The sequence below is a fragment of the Tachysurus vachellii genome, chromosome 21 (assembly GCF_030014155.1).
Source record: "Tachysurus vachellii isolate PV-2020 chromosome 21, HZAU_Pvac_v1, whole genome shotgun sequence".
In the NCBI taxonomy this organism is placed as follows: domain Eukaryota; kingdom Metazoa; phylum Chordata; class Actinopteri; order Siluriformes; family Bagridae; genus Tachysurus; species Tachysurus vachellii.
In genome coordinates, this window is record NC_083480.1 from 5,014,003 (window position 1) to 5,041,738 (window position 27,736).

The window sequence follows — 27,736 nt, forward strand, 5'->3', positions numbered from 1 at the left end:
CTCTCTCTCTCTCTCTCTCTATCTATCTATCTATCTCTAACTCTCTGCTCTTGTCATCAAACTACAATAGGAGACTTTGCCAAGACAAAGCACAAACACTTGACTGGGGTGACAACAGCAAGAGCCATGAACGCAAATAGAGAGCGAGGCCATGAAAGGCCTGGAACAGGAGTTGAAAAAAAACAAGCCGGCTTAAAAGGTTTTGTAACAGAATTCCTGTTCTCTGTTTTTGTGTGTGCAAACAGCGACAGATGGGAGGGTGAGACTTGGAACACACAGGAAGTTGTAATGCAACCTCCTGAGCACAGGATGGCACTACAGCATTAACTGTTGTGTGGGGCAACTGGCAGGAAAAAACACTGGAACTGGATCTGACACTTATGTCCTAAGAAAATGTCAGGTCTACTTATGCGTGTAGAGAAAATTAATCATTTAACTAGATATTCACAAATGCGGATAATGCCTGAGAAGAACCAGCTGAAATCTGATTTTACTGTTTACTGATTACTGTTGTTGGGGAGACAGGGCACTGGTGGCAATACAATTTGTCTCTATATAAAAGTAAAAAAATCAAACTCAGGGGAAAAATAACAATGCTCGAGTGCATCCTGATGCAAATCCATAGATCAACCAATGAGATGAACTTTAACCAGATACTCTGATCTCTGGAATTTAGATAATTGTGCTGGAATTCATATGATTGTTGTTCATTGATGTTTTTGGTGGTTTTTGGTAACAGTTCTAATGTCCGTGGTTTGAGTCCGTAAGTTCGACTTGCATAACTGATGCACTGCACAACTTGTAAGAAATCCTTTATCTCACTTATCAGTTACAAAAAGCCAACATGGGACCACCACTGCTCAGATATTACTTGGGTGGTGTGCTACTGAGCTGACACAGTAGTGACATGGTGACACTTTATAAACTCTGCACGCTTACCATAACAGTCCATCTTGTAAGAGTAAATTAGAGAATATAGGTGTTAATCGTCCACTAACACCTTCATCAATGTCAGGTTATAAGCATAGAATTGCTGTTAGCTGGACATTTTAGATTGGTGAACAATTCTCATACCCACACACAGTAAAATGCCAACATGTTGTTGTCTTGTCTGTGATCATACAGAGCTTAGCTACAGATGAGCTACACTGTATGCGTCTCTGATTAATGGAAAAATACAATGCCCAGTTTGGCTTGGAAATGAATAAGTAAGTTAAAATAAAACAACATCAAATGCTTGACAGATGAGAAATACTAGCTTAATTAATCTTTCTTTTGTACTTAAATGCTTAAACATGAACAGTGTGATAATAATGTGCAAACCATGTCAGGCAAAAGCTGTAAAAAATATCATTTTACAGCTTAATAGGTAGCACCCAGGATAACGCGTAAGGGAAATCTTTGCTACTGTGTAGATAGAAATGTGTGTGAATTAACATGAGTTAGCTAGCATGGTAATATTACCTTCCCTTATACACTGTTGACAATGGAGACAGTATAGTGTTCACTTCAGAATAGCTCACTTAGTTAACATAGTCCCTCCAAAACTATTGGAACAACAAAAGCAATTAATTTGTTGATGTTGTAGGTGAAAATAATTTGGGCTTGAGAAGAATAGAATGTCATACATTTTATATCAGATCACACAATTTTTAGATGAGCAGAAATATTCTTGTTACCCAGGTGAATCCTGGTAAATGGATTGTTGAGACAAATATTTCTGAAAATCTACAAATCAAATCAAATCAAACTTTATTTGTCACACACAACATGCAGTGAAATGCTTTTTGCATCTGTCCGTTATATAAGCTTAAAAAAAAGGAATGGAATTTAGGATAAAAAATAAACCAAAACCAAAAGGAGATAGATAAATAAAAAAGTATTATCTATATTAAAACTATATAAAATATGAAAATATATCTGGAAAAATAATGTGTGTATATATATATATATATATATACATGTATATATACATAAATATACATGTGTATGGTTTTTTAATGATTGTCCTTAAAGTGTCCATGTGCAGTATGGTGTGTATAGGGTGTATAAAGTGGCACTGTGCTGTGCAAGTCCAGAGTTAAAGTGACAGTCTAGAGTTAAAGTGTCGGTGCAAAAAAGGTGTGCATAAAAACAGTGAAGATGGAGGGAGAGGTACAGTACTAGATCCTGAGTGTTTCCTGGTTTAGACTTCGAATGGCCTGCGGGATAAGCTTCTCCTCATTCTCTCTGTGTTTGCTTTCAAGGAGCAAAAGCGTTTCCCTGAACGCAACAAAAAAGAGTCCAAAAACTACACTTGGTTTTAGCATTGCGTTTCGCATGTGAAGACTGCATTTGTTGCTAGAAAGTAACAGAGAGCTGTTTATTGGAGAAAAGAAAGCCATTCTGAAGCTGAGAAATAATCAGAGACATTGTGCCAATACAACAGTTTGGAATGTTCTAAAAAAGAAAGAAACCACTGGTGTACTGAGAAACAGACAACAAACATGTCATCTGAGGAAAACAACAACAACTGATGACAGAAACATAGCAGAAAATTCAAGGAAATTCCACAAGATGCAAACCACTCATCAGTGGTAAGAAATACAAGGCCAGATTGTAATAAGCAAAGAAGCACAGAGATGAGCCACAAAAGGTCTGGAACAAGATTAACCTCTACCATAGTGAGGAAGAAAAGCCAAACTACTGTATGAAGGAAGAAAAGGACCTGGTCACTATCCAAAACATATAAGCTCTTCTGTGAAGCATGGTGGTGGTAGTGTAATGACTGATACAGACCCACTAACCTTTATTGATGTTGTAATTCATGATGGTAACGGCAGAATGAATTCAGGCATCTACAGAAACATCGTCTGACAATTTACAGAGAAATACATCCAAATTATTCAGGTGGAACTTTATCATGCAACAAGACAATGACCCAAATCACATTGCAGACACAAAAAACGTTAAAGGTTTTTGTCTGGCCAAGTCAAGCAGCAGACCTTAAGCAAACTTAACAGAATTTGACCTCATGAAAAGGAGATTAAGAGAAGGAACCACTTGAAAAATCAAACAACGAACAACAGAAATAGGCCGAAGTAAATGCATGAAAGTGCACCAACGACCATAAAGACCAAACATTAAGTATTATTTACTTTAATTATCTTCAAGACCTGTCTGTTCCTATACTTTTGCTAGCCTAGAAAATTGGCTAATGGTTATATTACTTATGTTGTTTAACATACATGTAGATATACATACCAGGACATAAAAGCTGAAATCTTACACTCGTCTCAAATGTAAACTCAGATAACTTTGTGTTAGCACAAACGAAGGGCCTTGCTGTTCCAGTAGTTTTGGAAGGAATTATATGTAATTATTTATTTGTGGCATATGAATGAACACAAATCCCCATTTCAGTATAAACATACAGAAATATAAAAGTGTAACTTGTAAAATTACTTATTTTATGTCAAGTAACATAAAATAAGTAATTTTACAAGTTACACTTTTATATGTAATTATGTAATTATAAATTATAATTTTCTATTTATTTTTGAATTCTGATGATTTGGTTGTTGATGTTGTAAAAAGAGATTTCGATGCCATACATATAAGAGGAATCATTGTTCAGGTAAATGGTTAGGAAGTTATGAAATGTACAGTATTTTGATGTTTTGTAGATTCTGAGATGCTTTTTGCTCACCACTGTTAAAGAGTGATTATTAGAGTTACCACAGCTGCTGGTTATTTTTTTTGCATTTTATTCAAGGCATCAACAACTATCATGTTTAAAGTCGCTGAGACCAAAGGTTTTCTTCCCATTTTGAGGATTCTTTGAACAACAATTTATATTCTTGACATGTATGAATATAATATCTGTATACTTTTAATGAATTGCAATACTGCTAGCTAATTAAATAATTGGATGTATGAGCAAGTGTAAAGGTGTGCATGTGTGTGTGTGTGTATATATATATATATATATATATATATATATATATATATATATATTTTTATATATAAAAACATGTAACCAAATGTTTGTGGACGGGTAACCAATCGTGCTGCTTGTTAAACATCTAAATTAAGATTTAATCTGTCTTTGTTCTAACGTGCTCCAGTCTTCTGTTCTGTGACGTCTTTCCACTAGATGTTGGAGTGTCTGTGTGGATTTGTGTTCATTCAGCTACAAGAGCATTAGTGAGATCAGACACTGATGGTGTAAGAGTGAGGAGGTCTGGGGTTCAGTCTGTGTTCAGTGGGGTTGAGTCAGAGTCAGGGCTCAGTGCAGGACACTCAAGGTCTTCTACTCCAACCGTGTCTTGTTGACATGCTGGAACAGTGTGTGAGGAAAATTGTAATGTTACAGCAAGACATTATAAACAATTTTGTGCTTCTTGCGACTTTTTGTCCATACAGTATGTATGTATGTATGTGTGTGTGTGTGTATATATATATATATGTATGCTTCATTTATTCAACAAAACACGTGCACCGTCAACGTTGCCACCCCGACCTACAAGCTCATATAAATCCATGATGAAACTCTAGCTTCCGTGTTTTTACTCTTTCTTGTTCTTTATATGTTTATAAACAGAGGAAGCGGCCAATGGTCAGTGAGATCTGACGTCACCTCCACACACACACACCACAAGTGGAGCTGTGTGACGAAACACCTGTTAATTCCACGCGAAAAGTGTCCGATAACAAACGTGTCCGTGCTGCAGCCACGACGGCGTTCGCAGTATGAAAATCCACCGTGTGTTTCATCTCCTTTTCACTGCCACATGTAACGCACGTGTCGTCCGGTTCCAGGAACTGCGCCGTCGTTAACCCTTTACGCGCTGCACAAAAGTCGCCTTTCAGAACGTTTCCACAGGATTAAAACGACGCATCGTTTCTCCTGAGCTGCTTGGCGAGTTTGTACAGGTAGAAAACATCCGAGATAAAAACAGACACGTGAATGCACAATGCGTGTTTAGTGTTTAGGTCGGAGTGCAGTGTACACGGCACGGATGTGCGAGTCCCGGTAATCCAGGCCGGGTCTTGTGTGTCACTCGTCTCCCATGTTGTGACTACCAGCAGCAGCAGCAGAGCGAGGCGCTGCCCTGACGCTCAGCCATTTCAGCAAGTTCCTGTTCAACTTCTTGCACTTATATATAAAATATATATATATATATAGAGAGAGAGAAAGAGAAAAGCATGGCTGATTACGCGGATGATACCGGAGCTCGAGCACTGCTTGCTCTGAAGTCCGCCCCGTGCAGCCCGGTGCGCGGTGCGAGTCCCGTGCCGCCGCCGACACACGCGCTCTCTCCCCCGGCGCAGGCCCTCGCGCGTCTCCACGGCCGCGACTTCGAGTTCGTTATGCGCCAGCGTTCCGTCACGGTGGGTCGCAACTCGTCGCACGGCTCCGTGGACGTCAACATGGGCCACTCGAGCTTCATCTCGCGGCGCCACCTGCAGATTACCTTCGAAGAGCCCGACTTCTATTTGCGCTGCCTCGGGAAGAACGGCGTGTTCGTGGACGGCGTGTTCCAAAGGAGAGGCGCGCCGCCGATCCAGTTACCCAGAGAGTAAGTGTGCACTCGCCTTCATCCTCCTCATCCTCATGCAGCTGCTGCTACGTTCTGCTCGTCCCTGCACGAGCGCAGTAGTAATGGGTCGGTGAAGGAAGCTAAAGCTGAACGTAACTTTACTTCTTGCGCAATAGAAGTGTGTTTATCTCCACAGCACAGCCATGTTGTGTTCATCAGCTTCACCAACAGGGATCATTGTGTTCAGTGCACTGTAAACACAAACCCTAGCTGTGTTGAGTAGCATTCAGGTCAGGACAAGACAGCTAGTGGTTTTATTATCCTCCACTTAGGGTATTATTATTATTATTATTATTATTATTATTATTATTATTATTATTATACAGCATGTGAAGAGCAAAGTGACTGTAGGATTCTCTCCACACACAATGTTCAGTGCAGTTGAGGCCTAGCAGTTGCCCCCTAATGCCTAGGTGTAACCCAGCTAGAAAAGCCACTTAAGCAGGGAATGAATCGGATTAATAACTCGTATCCTTAACTAGGGCGGTGTTACATTATGGTAGAGAAGCTGTTGGATTGTAAACATTCGTCCTGTAAAGGTCGACATGGCCCAAGAAGTTAAAACAGAGATGTGTAAGTGGTTGTACTTTGACAACAGCACTGTGAGGGGTGTGTGTGTTGCTTTGATTGGCTGGGAATAGAGCTCCACCTCACACACACATACACACATACACACACACACATACATACATACATACATACATACATACATACACACACATATACATACACACTCATACATACACACTCATACACACACACACACACATACATATACACACACACACACACACACACACACACACACACACACACACACACATACATGGCCCAACCGCCACATCTATTTAAAAAAAAAAAGTGAACCCCATGCCAACAACAACTTGCACACGTCATGCGTGTGTTGTTTCAGCTCAGAGTTTTAGGAGTTGCAAACAAAATCCTTTTATATAATGCAAATTAATCTTCAAATGTCCACAAAGCCTGTCCGTGGTTATTGGATCTGTTTGGGGTCAGAACCAGGATCGTAATTGTAGTGATGGCCATTTCAAGTAACGTTAAAAAGATAAATCCTATAAGCTACATATAAGACAGAGAATGTTCACAAAACAGATGGCTAATCTCTAATCTGTGTTGTGTTACACTAAGTTTGCTCCCACTTTTTTTCTTGTGTTAAATATATAACAGTTCATGCATTTGCAAAAAGATTCAAGTCAGGAGAGTTATTACAGCTGCAGGTTTGGGATGGTTGTCTTTTTGATCTGTCTACCTTCTCTGCTGATTTTTTTTTTTTTGGCTGGAGAGATTAATCTCTGCTCTAATATATTCTGTTGCATTGCTTCATTTACGTTTTCTCACCTCGGCATTTAATTCTCCAATAATTAAATAAACAGCTCCATATTGTAATGCATGTTGTTCTTAGGATCATTATCACAACCCTCATTTCATCAAACATGATTAGGGGAATTATTGCTGAGTAGTTTAGGTTTAGTTTGGCCAGAGTATATATAAGTATACAGAGTATATGACTCCGAAAGAGGTCTGATTTCTCTGAATTATTGTAGACATGCATGTTTCTTGAAATGCAGATGATTGTAGTGCAGTTCAGAGTATTTGTTGCATCTGCGGCTTTCAGGTCATCCTGCAACTCTTTTCGAGTGACTGCTACCTCCTGAAACTGACTACATGTTCAGGGTCACTTTATCACTATATTGTCTTCAACAATAAAGATGCAGACCTCACAGCCTCCTTAAGTGTCAGGCACTTATGACTATGATGTCAGTCACTGACAAACAGAGCACTGTTTCAGTTTGAGTCCCCGATCAAAAGTAACCGAAAGAAGTAAACGAATGCCATCCTCCACGATGCTGCGTTACTGCGCTTTTGCTGCCTCTAGAACATGTTCTTATGCTGAGATCAAAAAATAAATAACGGACAAATGCCTGGCCTCTTAGGACTTCCGTGGTAACCTGCCCGGAGACCGTTTATGATTTCCTGAACCTTCGTACTACTGAATCATTTGCACTGATCTTTGTTATGGCTCTGTAGCATTTTTATGTATGTACAGATTTTATTAGAATGTTTTATTTTACATTTTAATATTGTTTAACACTGTTGTCTTTGAGGAACTATAGGAAGCTCCCTAATGTTATGATCAGTATAATTCAGTCCTATAGTAAAGTACAGGGAATTTAATGTATACCAACAAACACATTCTGACACAAGCATCATGAATTAAACAGAATTTTTTTACATGTCAGACATAACAGTAAAATGTCTAAGAGCTCGGTGTCGCGTAGGTCCATGTTGTGCCACCAAAACGCAGCCTCGAGGTGATCCGGTGACTTTATATCAGAGACACTGTTAACCTATTGAGCAGTTTTTGCTACAGTGGTGCTCTTCTGTGGGATCGGTACCGGACGGGTTAGCGGCTTAACCGTTTGTCGATAAGCTCTTTTGGTAGGTACTAACCACTGTGTCCTAGTAACATCCCAGAACATCCCTTCTCTGACCCAGTCGTCTCACCATCATGATTTGACTTCAGGTTTTTACGCCTGCCCATTTGTCCTGCTTCAAGCTCACCAACTTCAAGAACTGTTCGCTAACACATCCCTCCCCTCGTCAGGTTTCACTGTAATCAATATTATTCGCTTCACCCCTCAGTTTTTGTGTCATAGCGGATCTGTTCGTTTTTATTTGATCCTGTTTATCTTACAGAAGCTTTCAGTAGCTCTCTGTGTTTTCCTCGGCTCTTATCAGTACACAGAACTGAGCCATGAAGCTTGTTGTCATGGAGCTCTCAATGGCTATTCCAGCAGACACCTATGAAAACCCAGGCTAACAAACATTACCAGAGTTGGGTGTGTGCCAGACTTGCCTTTCAAAACAACTAGTGTGTGTACACTGCTGTAGAAAATGGAGTACTTTTGAGCTTGATTTTTATTCCTTCAGAACTGCACTGATCTGTGGCTTTTTGGCTCCGACGATCAAAATTGCAAAAGCAGGTTCAATTCTCAAGAACTTGGTACCATGGGTGCAGAAAACCTCAGGAGTATAGAATCGTTTTCTCAGAATTTCAGCATTTGTGCAGTTTTCTACAGAGAAACAGGCTAAAGGCTGTTTATGAACAGTGCTGTAAGTTTTGGCTTAGAAGTTCAGATTCATTTAAAGGTGCAATAGGTATTTATTTGAGACTTGTTAAAGGAGATACACACCTACGGTTCAGGTTATCAACATCTGCACATTCCTCCAGACTTGTACCTAAGCACATAAAAGGGTCAAGAGCTTCTGTTAAAGGTGGGGTCTCCGTTGTTTGAAAGCCAATGTTGACATTTGAAATCACCAAAACAAACACGCCTCTAACCCAAATGGGTCCCACCCCTGTATTGAAAGCTCCGCCCACACATACATACGTAACCCAGGCAACTAATGGAAAGAAATGTGTCTATCATAGCTGAAGGGAAGAACAATACGGTTGCAGATAAACAAACAAGCAAAAATGACACACAAGCATAATCATGTAAAGGACAAAGGCATATATTAGTTCTGTGTAACAAAACAAAACCAACGTTACTCATCTATCGAGAAGGAAAAAAGCGCCTCGGCGTCTTAAGTAAAGTTGGTCACATATTCACAGATTGGAGTTTCCCGAGTCAATAACTCCTGAGCTAAACGCTGTTACTACACAAAACGCAGTTGTAGCTGCGTCTCTACATTACTACGAGAGAAAAGAGGTGTTATTTGTGTAGTAACAGCGTTTAACTCAGGAGTTATTGACTCGGGAAACTCCAGTCTGTGAATATGTGGCCAACTTCCTGCTCCTTCAATTCTCTCCAGCGCTGGAAAGCTGATCCTATATTAACACGGGTCCTACTTCTTGCCTTATCGTAAGCCTTTCTTCTCTTTCTTTCTTTGTTTTTATTCTCCATGTCAATGTTAAAACCGCTTTCTGCTAATGTCACACATGCGCACTGAACACTCTCTCCGGCCATATTGACAAGACGCGCCCCTTTCTGCTCATTGGCTACACGTTTTGTTTTTGTTTTGTTTGTCAGCCTGACTCTGTTTTCTGAAGCATTTCTCAAACAACGACCTTTAATGTTCTTCAAGCATATTTATGGGGGGGATCATGCCAACACGGTGTCCGGGTTCGTGTTGTGGTTGTTGTGGAAAAAACAAACAAATTCACATTCACAATTCAGTTTTGTTTGTTCTGAGATGCTTTTCTGCTCGAAACCACGGTTGTCAAGAGCGGTTATATGAATTACCATGCAAAAATTTGTCAGGTGTACAGCTGCTTTTCACTGGATGTTTGTGCAGTATGAAAATTCTACAATTTAAAAAATATATAGAGGAATAAGTTGTCCAGACTGACCAGCGTGGGATTTTAAAGAAGTGGTAGCTTAGTGGTTAAGGTGTAGGGCTACCGATTGGAAGACTGCAAGTTCAAATCCCAGGTCCACCAAGCTGCTACTGCTGGGTTAATGAGCAAGGCCCGTAACTCAAAATTTAATCTAATTTTATACAACTGAGCAAATTGAAAGTCACTCTGGAAACGTGTGTCTGCCAAGTGGTGTAAAGGTAACACACCATGTGGGACAGCTTGTAGCTACCATGTTGACATGGCAATGATATGGTATTGCCTAAAGATGCACCAAGATGCACTAAGATCTAAGATCTACATCGCTATGCACAGGTTTGCTAACTAATTGAAAGCAAAACAAGAATTGGTCATTTTATTGCATGTCTGAAAAATGCAAGAATTACTAAACGCTGGAAATCCTGAGCGGTAATGTTAATATCTTTGTTTTTTTTTGTTTTTTTTTTTTAAATTAGATGCTTTTCAAAACTTTTTTTAGTAAAAAATTATTATTATTATTTATTTATTTATTTATTTTTTGTAAAGATGTTGCCACTGACTGGAAAACTATAATTATTCGATAATCTGGTGAGCACATGGGACCTGTGTGTTACGCTGCCGCCTCATGAGTCCAGGGTCCTGGGTTCGATCCTGATCTAAAGGGACCTCACAGAGGTGGATTGTAAATCACATTAGGTGCCTGAAAACAAATTGGTCTAATAAAACCCCATCGATTCACTCAGAACCAGTGTACAATTCAATAAATCTAATGATTTTAGTGAAATTCTTAAACCAGACTGTCTTACATTAATCTCAAAGATTTGCCCTTATTTTGATGTTTGATGTGAATATTAACTCAAGCTCTTGAATTGCTGTGTCCCAAATCTCATACTTGTGCTTTCTGATGTTGTGTATAAATAGTGTGAATGATGTGTTCCAAGAACAAGAAGAAGTGCACTTCGAGTACATTGATTAATGATGCACTTACTCAATAACAACAACAAAAAAGTGTGTGGAAGTCGGACACTTCCTGCACTCAATGCTCGTAGTTTTCCTTACGTAGTGGAAAAGGGGAGGAGCTACAAGGCGCTGACACCGGATGAGAAAAATGGGGCTATTGGACGAAACGTCTTACAAGTGTGTTTTAAACATTCACACTCTAGATGCGAGAGCGTGCCGTGTATAGTGTAATTTTGTAACGTGTAATACATCGTTTGGGACGCAGCTCCTGGTTTCTTATATTGTGCTATTTTGTGCCAGTTGATGACTAGTTTCATTCTAATTGCATGAAAGAGCAGATATGCAGGTGTTTCTAATAAAGCGGGTGGTTAATATACATGTTAGAAGAAAAAAAACGAACGATCGAAGACCGAATTCAAACGAAAGACGGATCAGAAGTACCGCAGTTCCTTCATTGTGGGACGAAAACACAACAGCAGCTATCTCGAGTAATCACCTTCTGATAAAACCCTTTATCTCTCTGCACAAGATTACACGTGTCAAGTATATTAGCAGTATCTTTGGGTTGTATTTGATTTGTGTATACTTTCAGTCTCTTTTTCACTTACTTAAGTAGTATGGCGTTTAGACGTGTGGATTGTGCAGTGCAAGACTGGTAACTATGAACCGGTAAACACTTAAAAACATACAAGCTGTGTTTTGGACCGACGGACTGCATCGAAGGGGAAATCCTCAACAAAAAATACCACAAGGCACTTATCCCATCCTGCATCTAAATCAGACGTCTGTAGTGATTTCAGTTTTCCCGGATGATTTTTTCTCGGTAACACAGCAGACATGTCCGTGGTGTTTTTATTAAGTGGTGAATTGTTACTTCATAAACCTTACAATTTTCACTCAGTTTTATAAACAAAAATACTGGAAGCTTCTGAAGAACCCCCGCTGATCCGAAACGGAGCTGGTTTCTGAGCAGAGGAACTAGTGTAGATTGTCAAACTGTATATTATAATTCTGTTGCTACACGTGTATGTCTGGGCTCCAAAGCGCTAACAAGCAGTAACGCTCTGTCCAGTGTCCAACAGATGATGACTGCAGTTGAGTTTATTTAACAATCTGACACCATGCGGTTTATTTAGGCAAAAACAAAACTGACGTAATTGATCTAGTACCCTGATTAATGGTGCACTTACTCAATAACAACCAAAAAGTGTATGTGTTTTGAAGCTGTTATTCCACACAAATATTACTATGTAGGACTGGCCCAACGTTAAAAGAAGGTTTTGGATGTTAGATCAGACTCTAAGAGTATTCAGACTTGTAGATCTGTGGGGATTTTTATTGTTACAGTCTTGCTTTCTTTCCTTGTTTTGTGCAGCTACATTTCGAACCAAAATGTACTTTTTGGGTCACATGAGAGTAAAATGTTTGGTCAGTGTGCATCTGTTTATATTCTGTTTCATCAAGACGGTTTTCGTTGGAAAACATTGCTTCAGTTCACCATTTTGTAATAATCGTTCTTTGTTTTTGAACTGCCGCAAAAGATCCACGTTATCGCACGATTCATGTTGCGCACCAATAGCTTGACTACATAACAACACACTACGTAACTCAGTTCCCATCATACATTGCTATACAGGTTAGTTCGTTGGTCCGTCTGACCTGTGTTCATATTTGTCAAAACAAACCGAAAGCGAGAAAACACAGGTGTGAACACACCCTTACAAAACAATATAGTTTAAAGGTTTAACAGTGAGTCAGATTTAGTTTTCTAAAATGTCATGTTGGGGGTCAGAATGCAGTTTCTTCATTAACACGCTCCATTTTTACCACATGCTAAATCGTGAAGGCTAGCTTACATTCTTAGGAATTTAACTAGCTAACATTAGGCAGCTCCATGCTTTAGGGGATCTGCTAGGAAGATATTGATGTCTTCACTTCTACGCCTTTACTTTCTCTCTAGTAGAAACACTATTTTTCTAGTTTCTATTAGGGCTGGGCGATATGGCCTAAAATAAAAATCCCCTTTTTTTTTCACCAAAAAATCGATTTACGATTTAAATCGATTTTTCCTGTATGTTTTTATTATATATATATATACACACCTGAGACAGATTCCAAGGGACCGTCTGCAAAGTGCAAAACCCGAAAAACGAATACTATAAAAACAGTCAATAACTTCACTGTAATACACTGTACTGTCACCAAATTCAGCTCACACACCACTGATGTCCTGATAGTTATACTACAACACTTATTTGGGGGAAATGTCTTTTTGTATAAGTTTTATGATTTTTCATATAAAAAAAAGTACAGTGTATTACAGTGAAGTTATTGTTTTTAAAGTATTTGCTTTTCGGGTTTTGCACTTTGCAGACGGTCCCTTGGCATCTGTCTCTTAGGTGTTCGCACATAGAGACTTGTGTATTTTGTCCAACGCGGAGGAAAGCTGATATTGAGGAAAATTGGGTTGTAGCTGCCTCTCTACATTACTATTGTAAAAAAGCGGTGTTATTTGTGTAAAAAGAGCGTTTAGCTCAGGAGTTATTGACTTGGGAAACTCGAATCTGTGAATATGCGCCAACTTTACTTAAGTCGCAATACACAACATAGAGTATAATGTTTGTTGATGCGTATAACAGGAACTCACTGACGCCGCAAAACCGAACCAATTCCATATGACAGATGACAATGTGCCTTTCTTGGGAACGAGTTCTTCCCTGCTCGCTGCCATGTTGTTTGTGTATCTCTATGGCAAACATGCAGGGGGAGGGCTGAGCCCATTCGGAACTACTGGAGCCCAGAGGGGAGCGTCAGCGGATTTTCATTCAAACAAATCGATGTAAACTACACATTTGAGGTAATCGATTAAATCAATTTATCGCCCAGCCCTAGTTTCTATAAGATTATCTACATGTCCGGTCAATACGTGTTCCACCCCCAATTAGCATACTTTAACATCACTGACAGGACGCCATGGCGTAAGGATCTTCTACAGATACGACATTTGTAAATGTTTGTTTATTTTCCGTCTTTTAATATTAATCCATAAAAATAAAGTGGGGAACTTTTTAGCTCCTGTCAATTTCTTGTATAATTTTTTACAGCTCATCAGCCAGTAGCATGTAGTTTTGGTACCTCATGTGTTTTTGCAACCAGTAAATTAAATCTATGTATACATGCTCTTTTTGTTTGATTTTAAACTTTGCTTTTCTTTGTTTTGTCCCACCAGGTGCACGTTTCGTTTTCCCAGCACTGTGATAAAGATTCAGTTTACGGCATTGTACCACAAAGTGGCGCTGAAGGAGGAGGCGCCCATGTCCCCAGTGAGACCTTTGTACCCACAGATCTCGCCTCTGAAAATCACCATTCCTGAAAATGACTTCAGAAGCATGATGAGTCCCCTACCTTCACCCACAGGAACCATCAGGTATGGCATAGCTGGAACATTAACCAGCAAGAGGTTAACATGTGTACTGCTTAACTCAGCATTCATAATAAACCTCTGATCTCTTAATGTTTTCCTAAAGCAGCGGCTAAGCCAAGACCTTACACCGCATGGAAACAGAGCTGTATGAACATAGATTTAAAATGGAGGACTGGCTCTGGAAAATTTTAGAAAAACAACCAAAAATGACCAGAGATTTACCAAAGCAACTTGGAAATGTTTTTGTTTAGGTGACTTTCTAGTCTCGCCTTGCCTCTCTTTCGGAAAATAATATATTGTGAATGCAGTCAGTTCGGTATATGTCTAAAAACCTTCTAGATAAGTGTAATGTTCCTCACAATTTTATCCATATTATCAATTCATCAAAACACTGAACAGCGTTTGCACTCTGTATAGATGTCCAAAGTGTAACTCACAAAAATATGGGCAGTTTATTCAGCAGAATGCTACATGTCTTAGGTATGACTCTTCTCCGGTGATTAGGATTATTGGGGATCTATTTATGCTGGCAAAAGATCCTAAAGATCTCCCAACGCAGCTAGCTCACATTAATCATTCACATTAAAGGTGCTTGTGTTTAAATTGTTTTCCCTTCTTCATTTTCATCTTCCACTGATGAGCTTAAGCCAAAAATGACAATCCTGAAAAGTGTTGCTTGCTGATTATGTGGTAACCGTGTCAGATGAGGAAATGGAATTTTACATGGCGAACATAGAAGAGCCACTCAGTGATCTGCTCAGTGAACTACACAGCGATCTGCTCAGTGATCCACTCAGTGATCCATTTGGTGATCTGCAGAGTGATCAACATGCCTATTTGCTTGGTGATCTGCAGAGTGATCAACATGCCTATTTGCATGGTGATCCACTTAGTGAACCGCAAAGCGATCAGCTTATTGATCCACTTGGTGATCTGCAGAGTGATCAACATGCCTATTTGCATGGTGATCCACTTAGTGAACCACAAAGCGATCAGCTTATTGATCCACATAGCGATCTGCTCAGCGATCTGCTCAGTGATCCACTTGGTGATCTGCAGAGTGATCAACATGCCTATCTGCATGGTGATCCACTTAGTGAAGCACAAAGCGATCAGCTTATAGATCCACATAGCGATCTGCTCAGTGATCCACCATAGCGATCTGCTTGGTAATCCACACAATGATCTGCTCTGTGGTCCACTCAGTGATTTGCTTGGTGATCTGCACAAAGATCCATGCAGTGATCTGCACAACGATCCATAAAGTGATCTGCTCAGTGAGCCACATGTTGATCCATTCAGTGACTCACTTGGCAATCCACTCAGCGATCCACAAAGTGAAACGTGGTGAGCATGGTGTGTGGAAATATAGTTACTCTTGGAATGCAGCTCGACCAATCAGATTAGAATCCTGGAATTAACTGTTGTACAAGTGTTTTGATGTTTTTCAGTATACTGTAGATGATAAAAGCGATTGTGTAAAAATTAACACTTTTTGTGTGAAGCCATAATGTTTTCTGTAAAGAATATCAGCTTAGAAATGTAAGATAGGTGGGGTAATATAAAATAATCTCACCACGTGAAGGATTCTGTTCCAGTCAGAAAGCTCAGCAAAGCTGTGTGTTTCTGATCAGACTGCTGTACATCAGTACAGTATCAACTGGTGAAATGATTCCACAGTGAAGAATCAGAGGGTTCGTAATATTTCCTAACGATAGTGAAACGGTTTGATTTATTTATATAAAAAGATATTTGAGTGTCACTTTGGATTTGTTCCTTTAAGCCAAAACAAGTCTGACTGAGAGTCTGACTTAAAGTGCTGTTTTTTTCCTAGTTGTTAGGCTTCACTTGCTCAGCAGGGAATGTATTTTGGTTTCTCCAAACACATTCCCAGTGTTTCATTCAGCCTGATCATGCAGAAGGGAAATCTGCCCCCTGTGGCCCCTCTGCACCTCTGCATCGAGTGTGACTGTGACTCTGCTCTCGCTGTCGTTCTCGCTCTCTCTCACTCTCCCCCCTCTGAGTGTGTGTATACGCGTGTACGCGCACATGTGCCATATATGGCATGTGCAGAGCTCTGAGCACTCTGATTGGTGGAAAACCAAATGTTGTGGGGTTTTTTCTTTCAGCGAAGGATAGTTTCCTTTTTCCGAGGGCTCCTACTAGCCTGCCCCCATCCTCCCTTTCTCGGTCAGTCAGCCCCTACACCCAAAACAAACAGCGTGCATGCTCACTGTGCTTCCTGATTTCTCGTCCACCCTCCTCTAACTACAGCAAAGTTGTTGTTTTTTTTTGTTTTTTTTTCTCTTCAGCCAGTCTGACAAGTTTTCCACTGCTGAGCATGTGGGTTTTTTGTTAGTCTCCTGTTTTCTGCAGCACTTGAGCCAGTAGAGGATTAGAGATTTCCACAGATAGTAGTGCAGATGAGATACAGTCTTACACTCACTGTCTGTCTGTTAGGTTAAACAGTTGACTTTGTACACAAAGTTTGGATTTCTGCACATTTGGAAGGGGTCGAAGTAGCATCAGAATTATGAGGGATTTTTTTTTTTCCCACACTCAAATCTGAATCATTTTTCTCCTGTGTTGTGTGTTGTTTTGGTAGTTGATGGTAGATTATGGTTTCTGGAAAAGAGGACCATTTTTTTTTTTTTCAGGAGCGTGATTTAGTTCTGCTCAACGAGTTAATCATTAAGCCATTAAAGAGTTTTCGCCTGTAAATCATTACTTAAGATAACCTTTTGGAATCCTGAGCAAGGTGTTAAACAACTTCTTACTCTCTATAATCCCATAATCGTCTCCCTGCAGCATCATTCAGTTTGTTATAAGCTTGACGCCGCTGTTGAGAGAGCCGGTGTTCTAATTTTTTGGGTAAAGATTTGTGTCTTTCATAGAATTTAATGATTATTTATTTATTTATTTAACCACAACATGGCTGAATTCTCAAATCTGATCTGGTCAGAAGGTGTGAAATGTTTTCGTGAAACCACACAGCTCAGAAATAGTCCCAGCTGTAACATGAATGACAATATTAATACACTTAAACTAATATGTTAATAAATGGAGTACAAAACATGTTTAATCGAAAATTGATCGGCGATCCACATGGCGATCCACACGTTGTTCCACACGGTGATCCACATGGCAATCCACACGTTAATCCACACGACGATCCACACGATGATCCACATGATGATCCACACGGCGATCCACACGGCGATCCACACGGCGATCCACACGGCGATCCACACGATGATCCACACGGCGATCCACACGGCGATCCACACGGCGATCCACACGATGATCCACACGGCGATCCACACGGCGATCCACACGGCTATCCACACGATGATCCACACGGCGATCCACACGATGATTGACTCAGTAAAATGTCCCAATATAGTTATTGGAAATATAGTCACTCTTGAAACGTTGAGCTTAACCAATCAAGTTAATGCAACAGATGTGTAAAAGTGTTTTTTTGTTTTTTGTTTTTTTTCATTGTTTTTTTTAGCTATGAAATTTCCAGTGCATTTTCTGTGACTGGGCTCATGTTGTGTTTCTTCTACATACCAAATATGACCAACAGAAAAGTTGTAACCCTTTCATTCACAGCAAACCCTAACCTTCTATCACTTTGTGTCATTTCGATCTCGATTGCACACGACTGCACAATCCTTCCACTTTTAGTTTCTGCTCCAGTGACATTTTCAGAAAAATGATGATCATCATTTCCTGCAGGATTTCATAGAGATTTCCTTTTGGGTGCTTTCTTTTGAGGAAAATGACATGAATTTGTAAAATCCCAAGCACAGGATTCTTCATTTAAACTCCTACCAGTGAGACATGTGTAATAACCTGATTACTGGACTTGTGATGGATGTCCTCGTGTTCTGGACTGGAACTGATCGGCTATACGACTCTACAATCTGGGCTAAGAAGAAATCAGCCCCAGCCTTTCTTACTCATAACATTCCTTCTGTTTTACCTGGAATCGTCGCTGGTGCTCTTGTGCTTGGCACCACAGAAGTTCCGGCTAGCCCTGCTTGGCTAGTTCTACCTGTCACCCCTCAATTGCTGAACAGATAAAATCTTTTAATTACGAGGTGCCATTATTTTACTAGCTTACGGATTAATGTGTTATTTTTAACAAGATAGCTGTTGGTAATATAAATGCTCAAGCCTGTGTGGGGTTTGTTTGTTTATTTATTTTATTTATTTATTTTACCCAGAATGCTTTTGTTATGAAGTCCGGTTGTTTATGAATGGACTTCTTCAAGCCTGGACTTCAACCCCTTATGTTGGCTGTGCCTTCTTCACCAAACAAAGGCTTTCTTCCCTAGCGAGGTCTCAGCTCTCCACCCACATCAAGGCAGCAGAACAACAACTCTGACCCTGCTCTGCTCCTTCCGCCAGCCTGCTACGCTCAGGACATACGGCAGCAGTAAAAATAGCACGTGTGTGTGGGGGTGCATGTCCTGGTGTCTAATATAACAGCAACGTAACAGAATCTGTCATACAGATCGGGGATGATGTGCCTTCCCTGACAGCACAGAGGAAAGGCCCGGCTCTACGCAGCGTCCCCGGCTGTAGCAATAGCTCGGCTCTGCGTATTCCTCTGAGGCACCGCTGCCGAACACCGGGTCTGATTACGACTGTATTATCACACAATCGCTAAACTATTGACAGTAAATGACAGCCTGATGGTAGGATCTGCTTAGGGTGTGTGTGCGAACTCCGCTGTACTCCAGAAATGAAAATCACAAGCACTCAGAGAATGTCGTTCCAGGAAACCATGTTTGTTTACAGCAAACCTTTCAGGAAGGTCCAGAGCCATCTGCTGGACGATTTGTGTATTGCGTAAAGCTGAGAGGAACGATTAGCTCACAAGTATTTTCCTTGTGTGTGTCTGAGTGTGTGTGCAGTGAAAGGAAAAAGTGTTTTGTGTACATATTACACAAAAAGACACTTTTTTTTTTGTTATTCATCCAGTGCACACATTCACTTCAAATTTCACGTGTTTTTGATTTTGTATTTCAAAAATATTTTATAAATAAATAAAATTTTATTTTATAAATAAATAAAAGAATGAATAAATGAATACCATTTGTTGTTTGTTTTTTGTTTGTTTTTTATGAGTCTGTTCATATTTACACACGGAACACACACTAGAATAATTCAGAAGTAACTGAAACCTGTGGAAAGTACCAAAAAAACTAAATGTGACCATATCATCAGGTTCTGAGGTGACATTGAACACAGAACCTGGACAGTTAAAGACTGGAAAATTCCTGTTCACGTCAACATGTCCGACGGTCTTTGTTGTTCAGTTCATTTCTTTTTATTTTCTTATCGGCACCGAGTTCGTTAATGATGTGTCTCTGTGTCGTGGTTTAAATTAGCTGCAGCTTTTCTGGAACTTGATCATTTTAGTAAATCTGGTCCATTCATGTTACATGCTACGCTGACTGTATTTTTATTATTATTATCATTATTTATTGTCTTTCAGTGTGCCTAACTCGTGTCCGGTGAGTCCTCGGGGCGCAGGCTCCTCTGGCTACCGCTATGGACGCAACATAACCTCTGACCTGCAGTTAGCAGCTGAGTATGCGGCCAAAGCTGTATCAGAGCATCGCACAGAGGTGTCTGACAGAGACAGCCCCAAGGTCAGTAATCATTTAATTACCATCGGACATCACTGGAATAAAGAGAGAGATGTGAGGAGATCTAGAGGGGAAACTTACTATTAGATTGCATTAGGTAAATGTATTGTAATTTATTCAATTATTAACCCATTACAGTATACTAACCCATACTCATCACTATTCTTTAAGACTCCTGAGTAGGATCGGTCAGTTATGACGATAATTCACGACTAGCTGTATTCTGTTTGCATCCGTCCAAACACAGTTTAAAAATGATATTAACTGCAAATTTACAGTCCCAGGCCTTTGGTTTGTTCTACTCAAAGTGAACATCAGTTGATGACGGGAAGTAGAGTTAGCAACATGCTAGACAGCTAACGTTAGCGATAGCTCGATTATCGTGCATATTAAAAGCCAGGACTTCTATGAATGAATTTAAAAGTAGACACGAGGAACTTGAGTGTTCAAGTTACAGTCACTTACAAAAAGAAGGAAGAGTTTTTTAATGAGACGGCCCCAAGGTCACCAGCCGTTTTTGGTGGCTTTTACTTCCTGTAGGTGGGGAAATAGACAGCGTTAAAGTTCGTCTTGGTAAATAAGTCCAGAGGGAAGCGGCGGACAGATGCCCCTTTTCCACCGAGGCAGTTTGAGTGCTGGTTCGGAGCCTAATTTAGAACCAGTTCTTTCTGTTTCGACAGCCAAAGCACCGGCTCTGAACCAGGAAAAGTGGTTCTTAAGTAGCACCAAAACGTTGCTGGTCAAGACTTAAGAACCGCTTGTGTCAGGGGCTGTGGGTGTGGCTGTGGGCGGGGCTACTGTTAGCGCATTTGATAATGTACCTTAAGTATACTAATGTTTAATACACTTTTACTTTACCGCGATATGATACATTATCAGCACACATGATAGTAGGTAGCTACATGCTAAGGCTAACTTTTTTCTGTGTTAATAATAAAATAACGTTATGTACTTTCTCGATTACAACCTCCGTTTATACAAATTACATGGAGCTGCACGTACACGTTGGATTCACCGAGTTTGGATGCTAATGTAGGTTCACAAAGCTATGAGTATTAACAGTAAAGCAACATCCACCATTGTTGTTGTGTTTGTGTTTGCCGCTGCTGTGCTAACGTTGCTGGGACACGTGACACGTATACAGTGACGTCAGATTCGGCTCTGTGACGGCTCTCTAGCCGATGGAAAGACAAACCGGTTCTTAGAAGGTTCACCAGTGGAACCAACTTTGAACCAGCACCAGCACTAGCTCTGAACCAGCACCCGGTTCTTTTTGGTGGAAAAGGGGCAAGAGAGTCAGAGGGAACAAGTGGGAACGGTTTCCAGTAAAGAGTAGAGACTTTGGAAATAAAGTCACTGCTGGACCAGTTTATAAATCTGATGACCTTCTGAATTTCTTTGATCGAACTGTTGTGTGTTCTGTCGCAGGACGAGTCCAAGCCCCCATACTCGTACGCACAGCTGATTGTTCAGGCCATATCGTCAGCTCCAGAGCGACAGCTGACGCTAAGCGGCATTTACGCTCACATCACCAAGCATTACCCCTACTACAGGACTGCGGATAAGGGCTGGCAGGTCAGTGCAGACGTACACATCAGCTTGTCCCACTTTCACTCTGTCTGACACAAACTCCACCTCTGACCTACTCGATTGTGTGCAGAACTCCATCCGGCACAACCTGTCACTGAACCGCTACTTCATCAAAGTGCCACGCTCTCAGGAGGAGCCGGGAAAGGGCTCGTTCTGGCGTGTCGACCCCTCGTCAGAGGCCAAGCTGGTGGAGCAGTCCTTCCGCAAACGCCGTCAGAGAGGCGTGTCCTGCTTCCGGACACCCTTTGGCCCTCTGTCCTCAAGGTGACCGACGTTATACATCTGTTTTACATCACACGAGCACCCACACACACACAGTCTCAGTGTCAGAGAGCAAATCTTTGGTTTGTTCTCATTTCCTTTTTTCCACTCTCTTCCTGCTGCTCATATTTGCTTGGCAGAACGAAGTAAGTCATGTTCGTGTAAGCTGATTATTCCATTTGACCTGTTTCAGGCTTTTTGGATGTCATTTCATGCAGCAGTTTTTAATCTACACTGTGCTAGTCACCTGGTGAAGAGGGGGTGTGTGTGTATTGTTGCTTGCTATCGCAGTATAACTTTTGTTTTGTGCAGAGAACTGTAGGATTTGGCTTTGTTATATGTGTTTGTGTGTGTGTGTGTGTGTGTGTGTGTGTGTGGTGTTTTTTAGGAGTGCCCCAGCCTCACCCACTCACTCAGGCCTGCTGTCTCCTCACTCGAGCGGCCTGCAGACCCCAGAGTGTCTGTCTCGTGAGGGTTCACCTGTTTCCCACGAGCATGAGTTTAGCAGCAAGCTGGCATCGGTGCCCGAGTTCAGATACTCTCAGAGCGCTCCAGGTGAGTCTCCAACATCCTGTATGTTCAATCTGAAAGAATCTGTGTGTGGATGGTTTTCCTGACTCTGTGTAAACTCCAGGCTCTCCGGTGAGCACACAGCCTGTGATCGTGGCTGTGCCTCCTCAGCCCTCGGTGGCGGTGGCAAAGCCCATGGCCTACATGCCCGCGTCCATCCTCTCTTCCCAGCAAGCCTCGGGTCAGGCCGTGCACGTTCTCCAACAAGCTCCAGCCGTCACCATGGTGCGCGTTCTCAACACCGCCTCCAGCTCCGCCAACGGATACGTCCTGGCCAACATTGGCTCCGGGGAAAGTTCCGGAGAACACAGAGGTACCGCCTCCCTCCACACACACTGTGCTTCTCTTCACCGCTCAACGTTAGGATCCTTTTTAGTCACTGAAGCTCTTGTCTCTCTGTGAAGGTGCTGTGGACGAGATGGTAGCCCCATCCATCCCCGCAGGCAGTCGAGTCATTCAGTCTGTGGGGAGCCACCTGAGTTCAGCCTCTAGAGGGCAGCAAAGTTACGCTCTTCTGCAGGCAGCTTCCATACCTTTGGGGCAGCACCAGCTCCCGGTGCAGACCATCACCCAGAACGGAAAACACGCCCTCCCCACTGCCACCATCTCACCCAACACTTACGGTACCTTTTCTGATATTTACATTTTTTGCATTTACATTCTGAGAACGTTCACAGAATTCACTGAACACCATAAAGTCGCTGTTTTCTCTGTTTATTTAAACCCATAATTAACTTTTCTCAGAGTTTACTGTTTCACACTGTTGGATATAACTGGGGCGTCTCAGTCAGCTCCCTATCTGTTGAGGTTGTCTCGGCCCTGGCGAGGACCCTGACTCGCCGCACGCCGAGACACTGATGACTCTGTTTCGTGACATGTCTACGTACATAAAACGTCACCGCCGGCACGTGTCTGTTTATCGTTCTGACTGTATTTTTCATCATGTCCCAGGATCATAAGCAAGCTAGCGGAAAGAATTATCCAGTCGTTAGTCTCAAACGAACACTATACAGAAAGTCTAATAAAGTTGCCCATGTGAGTAATTATTTGAGTTGCAACAGAAATAACAAGCTGCTTATATTCGTCTGAGAGTCCGTCTATTTATTTATTTGTTTGTTTGTTTGTTTCCCAAGAAATTTTTTCTGGTGCATTGTGCGATTTGTGTTCCAGTGCACTGAAAGGATTTTGCGACTGGCCTTAAAATGATCTCCGTCCCGGCTCCGCTGTAGTCTTACTGATTGTTATTCCTTCTTTGTTCCTTCTGTGCTCAGCTTTCACCAACCCTCTTCAGATCCTGGCAGCGCAGGCCTCCACCTCACCCCCGGTGCTAGTCAACAGACCCTCCAGCGTGGAGATGGAGCAAGCGGGGCTGCAGGAGCCCGAGGCCAAACGGCCCAAGAAGGATGATGACGGCCTGATGTCGGTCCCTCAGCCTGTCATCGTGGCGATGACTCCAGAGAGCAGTAACTGAGAGAGAGAGGGAGAGAGAATAGTGTTAGCACAACATGCCATTTGTTATTGAGGGGAAATTGAGTTTAAATTTTTTTTTTTTTATATAAGATCTTCAGTGATAGAGAGAAAGAGCTGTGAGCGAGTGTGCGTTATAAGAGCGGGTAGGAGTTAAACAAATTATCCTTTAAGCCTTAAAAAAAAACGCAAATGCTGAGACGGTTTTAATTCAGTGTGCATCTTAAAGAGGATGCGAACTGTCCCTTAAAGCTATTAGAGATGTGAATGCACACGCGAGGCACCATGCTGACGTCTTGTTCTTCACAAGGTACAGTCTAAAGCAGTACTCAGACCAGGTTGGGGCGGGACCAATAATAAAATAATAGCTAAGCAGCTACTTCTCTACGGGGGCAATGGCCTCTCTCTCAGAAACGAGTATTAAGCATTACGCTCGTCGGCTTTCTTTCATCTCCAGCGGAAGCTCAGATTTATTTAGGAGTCTGCGCTATAATCACCAGGTGGAAACGCCTTCTGTTAGAATTGGATTGAAAACGGAAACGTTTTCACACAAAAATAAAAACGTACATCCATTTCAAGGTCTTTTTTTTTTTTTTTTTCTCCAGCCTTGAAGTCTGCTATAAAGTATTTTTCTATGGTGGGATATCAGCTTGCGTATTTAGACGGAAGTTGTGAAGAGAAACGTCTAGCACACGTCTGCAAACTCTATGAATGTATGTAGCTTCTGTTCCTTTTTTCATTGTTCACGCCTCTCTCTGACTAAACACACCAGGAAATATGAACGGAATTTCCTTAGTGTTTAATGTTTTTAAAAAAGAAAAAAAAAAGGAACCTTAAGGCGCGCGCACACACACGCACACAGCCGGCCATTCTCTGTACGTTTTTCTACATCAAATGTTTGGCTAAGGATGACGTTATCTAATACAATATGTATTATTTAATAATAATAATAATTCATCCACACACACACACGTTATTAACGCTGGATTATTTCATTAGACCGAGGAGCTACTGACAACCAAAAACATTTTCCTTTATATATATTTCTAAAGACCTGGGAATGTAATAATGTAATGACTAATATGAATTATTCAGAGACTTCTCCATTTATCCGCCTTCCTCTAACTTTAGGACGATGCTGAGAGGCACCTAATGAATGTTTTTTTTTTTTTTTTTAAGCAGACGTTCTTATCATTTTATTCACGGTTATCATTTTATTTTTTCTTAGACTTGATCATTTTTTACTACTCGAGTACAAATGCAGTGTTTGACAATCACTAACCTAACAAGGTGGTGTCAGTTTCCACTTTATAAAAAGATATAAAGGAGCACCAACAACAGCAAGTCGCAATATTTAACCTGAGAAAACACTCAAAAAGACCAAATGATTATTATTATTATTATTATTATTATTATTATCCATATCATTAGTGCCTTGAGCTCTGTAGCAAAGATACTGCTTCAAACTCTACTACCTGCTGCTTGGAAGTTAAAACACTGAAGCGTTTTCACTCTTCAGGGTTGGAACGATACGAGAACACTGTCCCATCTGTCAACGTGAGTTTAGTTAACGCGCAGTGATCAAAAGAACTGAAAAACTTATTTTCTGACAGCACATATCATACTGAAATGATCGATTTTTATCGAGAAATCACTAGAAGTTTTCTCCATACGTGCGTAACATATAACGGGGTATTTTGGGGGGTGGGGGGTGTTCAGGAAGCTTTTTCCCTTTCCCTTTTTTTTTTTTTTTTTTTTTTAAGGTATCTATGTAATTAATAAATGCATTTTCCCCCCTCTCTTTTACTTATAATGTCTTCTTTAGTGTTTCTCACTGGCTGTAAATCTACCCAAGTAAAAAAAAAAAAAACACACACACACGAGTCTCTGAATCTTCAAGCATTAAGAGCCTTCAGGCTTTTAAACTTCTCAGTAATGATTAAGCACTTGGGTTAAGGTTTAGAGTGTTTTTTCCTTAAACCCACTGATGGATGAAGCATTTTTTTTCCCGAGCCTCTATCGGTGAATCTCTCTAAAGTATTTTTCGTCTGCTGATCCTGATGTATTTGATTTGTGTGCTTTGGATGTTTTATGCATATTAGCTTATGCAAGTGTTTATACACTAAACATTTCTAATTTAAGAATTAAGTCTAATAAACTGATGCACGTTTTCTTTTCACTTCTTAGTCGCTAGGACTTTTCTTTACTGAATCGTGTTAGTCCACGTTCGACAGCAATGCCGTTGTTATTCTAACCATCCTGTCGTTCGTACATGTTCCGTAGTATTTATCTGATCTTTTCACTCAGAAATAAAGAGTAGATGTCGTGTCGTTTTGTTCCTTCTGAATTGTACAGCAGCTGTAACAGGGCTACGACAGTGTCATGATTAGCTTTCTTACCCAGTTTACTAACAGAGCGTGTTATGAACTGTTTTATATTTTAGTCACTGTGTTCATATAGGGCTGTTTGTTCAAAGCTTTTGTCTCAGCAGACTTTCACCAAACTCTGCTCTGTATATTCTTATAAAATCACCGAGAATTCTTGTTTAAACTGAAAAAGAAAAAAAAAAGCTATAGATAACGGATATAATTTCTGAAAGGAACTATTTTTTATATCCCTACCAATATATCAATTTCTTTAGAAACTTTTCACTCATGCAAAAAAAACTTGTATACCTGGTATATCGTCGTCTTTCTTTTCATTTTCTTTTCAGATTTGATCTGATTACATGCAAGAAGTTTTAATGTAATAAGGCATTTCTCTATGCACATGTGCAGCTCTTGTCTGTTTTCTTTACTGCCTTGTGGACAGCTCTAGGAAATGCTGAAATGTGACCACAGCCTATTAAAAGGTTTGAGATGTCTAAGGCATCCTGTTCTTGTGTTGTTTGTTTTTTTGTTGTTTTTTTTTAATGTTACATGAACATTGTCGGAGTCTGTTCTTAATGACATAACACTGTGTGTGAAGGATTTGCTTGCCTTTATGTCTGATACAGATTTCTTACCACATGTCATTCTAAAAGTAAAGCTTTACACAGAACTCATGTCATGAGTATTGTCAAGGATATTTTCTGTGTTTGTTTTTGAGTTTATGAAGTGAAATTAAATCATGGCTCTCATTTTTAATGGAAATCAACACTATTGCTCTAAAGGTGAACTGAAACGTTCAGCGTTGTTCAGTGACCCATGTGCTTCTGAGCTGGTTTTAGGGTTAGAACTTAATCACAACCAACACCTTATAAAGCACACAGGACAAATGTGAGAATTGGACAAAGGAGGCATTTTATTAATTTTTATTCGGCCTGTGTGTTGCAAGCATTGTACATTCTGCTGTACAGACAATAATCCTTTTTTTCTCCTAATACTTTCAATATATCTTACAAGAAAGAGATAAGATACCAAAGACACGATCTTGCATTAGACTTATGCCTTTTTTGTGATTGATCATTTGTGTGTGTGTGTGTGTGTGTGTGTGTGTGTGTATATATATATATATATATATATATATATATATATATAAAAATCTAGCCATGGGGGTCACAGTCCAGTGACTTCTGTGCCGGTCCCAAGCCCGGATAAATAGAGAGGGTTGCGTCAGGAAGGGCATCCGGCATAAAACATTGCCAAATCTAACCATGCGAGTTGTCAGTAAGAATTTCATCGTGCCATCGGCGCCGTTGACCTACAGGGCGCCGGTGGAAATTGGGCTACTGTTGGTCGAAGGAGTAGAGGAGGGAGGAGAGTGCACAGACAGAGAGAGAAGAGGAAAGGTAAGAGTGTAGGACTGAGAATAGGGACTCTGAATGTTGGTACTATGACAGGGAAAGGTAGAGAGCTGGCTGATATGATGGAGAGAAGGA

At 40.7% G+C, this 27,736-nt stretch overlaps 1 protein-coding gene across 1 annotated transcript; it reads left to right on the plus strand.

The window, feature by feature from the left end:
* The first annotated feature begins 4,608 nt into the window (after positions 1-4,608).
* Positions 4,609-26,920, plus strand: foxk1 (forkhead box K1). Its single transcript, XM_060897084.1, has 9 exons — positions 4,609-5,561; positions 14,132-14,329; positions 19,836-19,992; positions 21,418-21,564; positions 21,650-21,843; positions 22,229-22,395; positions 22,475-22,723; positions 22,815-23,033; positions 23,682-26,920. Exons 1-9 carry the CDS (start codon positions 5,188-5,190, stop codon positions 23,879-23,881), a joined length of 1,905 nt encoding a protein of 634 aa, XP_060753067.1. The 5' UTR covers positions 4,609-5,187; the 3' UTR covers positions 23,882-26,920.
* The last annotated feature ends 816 nt before the right edge of the window (positions 26,921-27,736 follow it).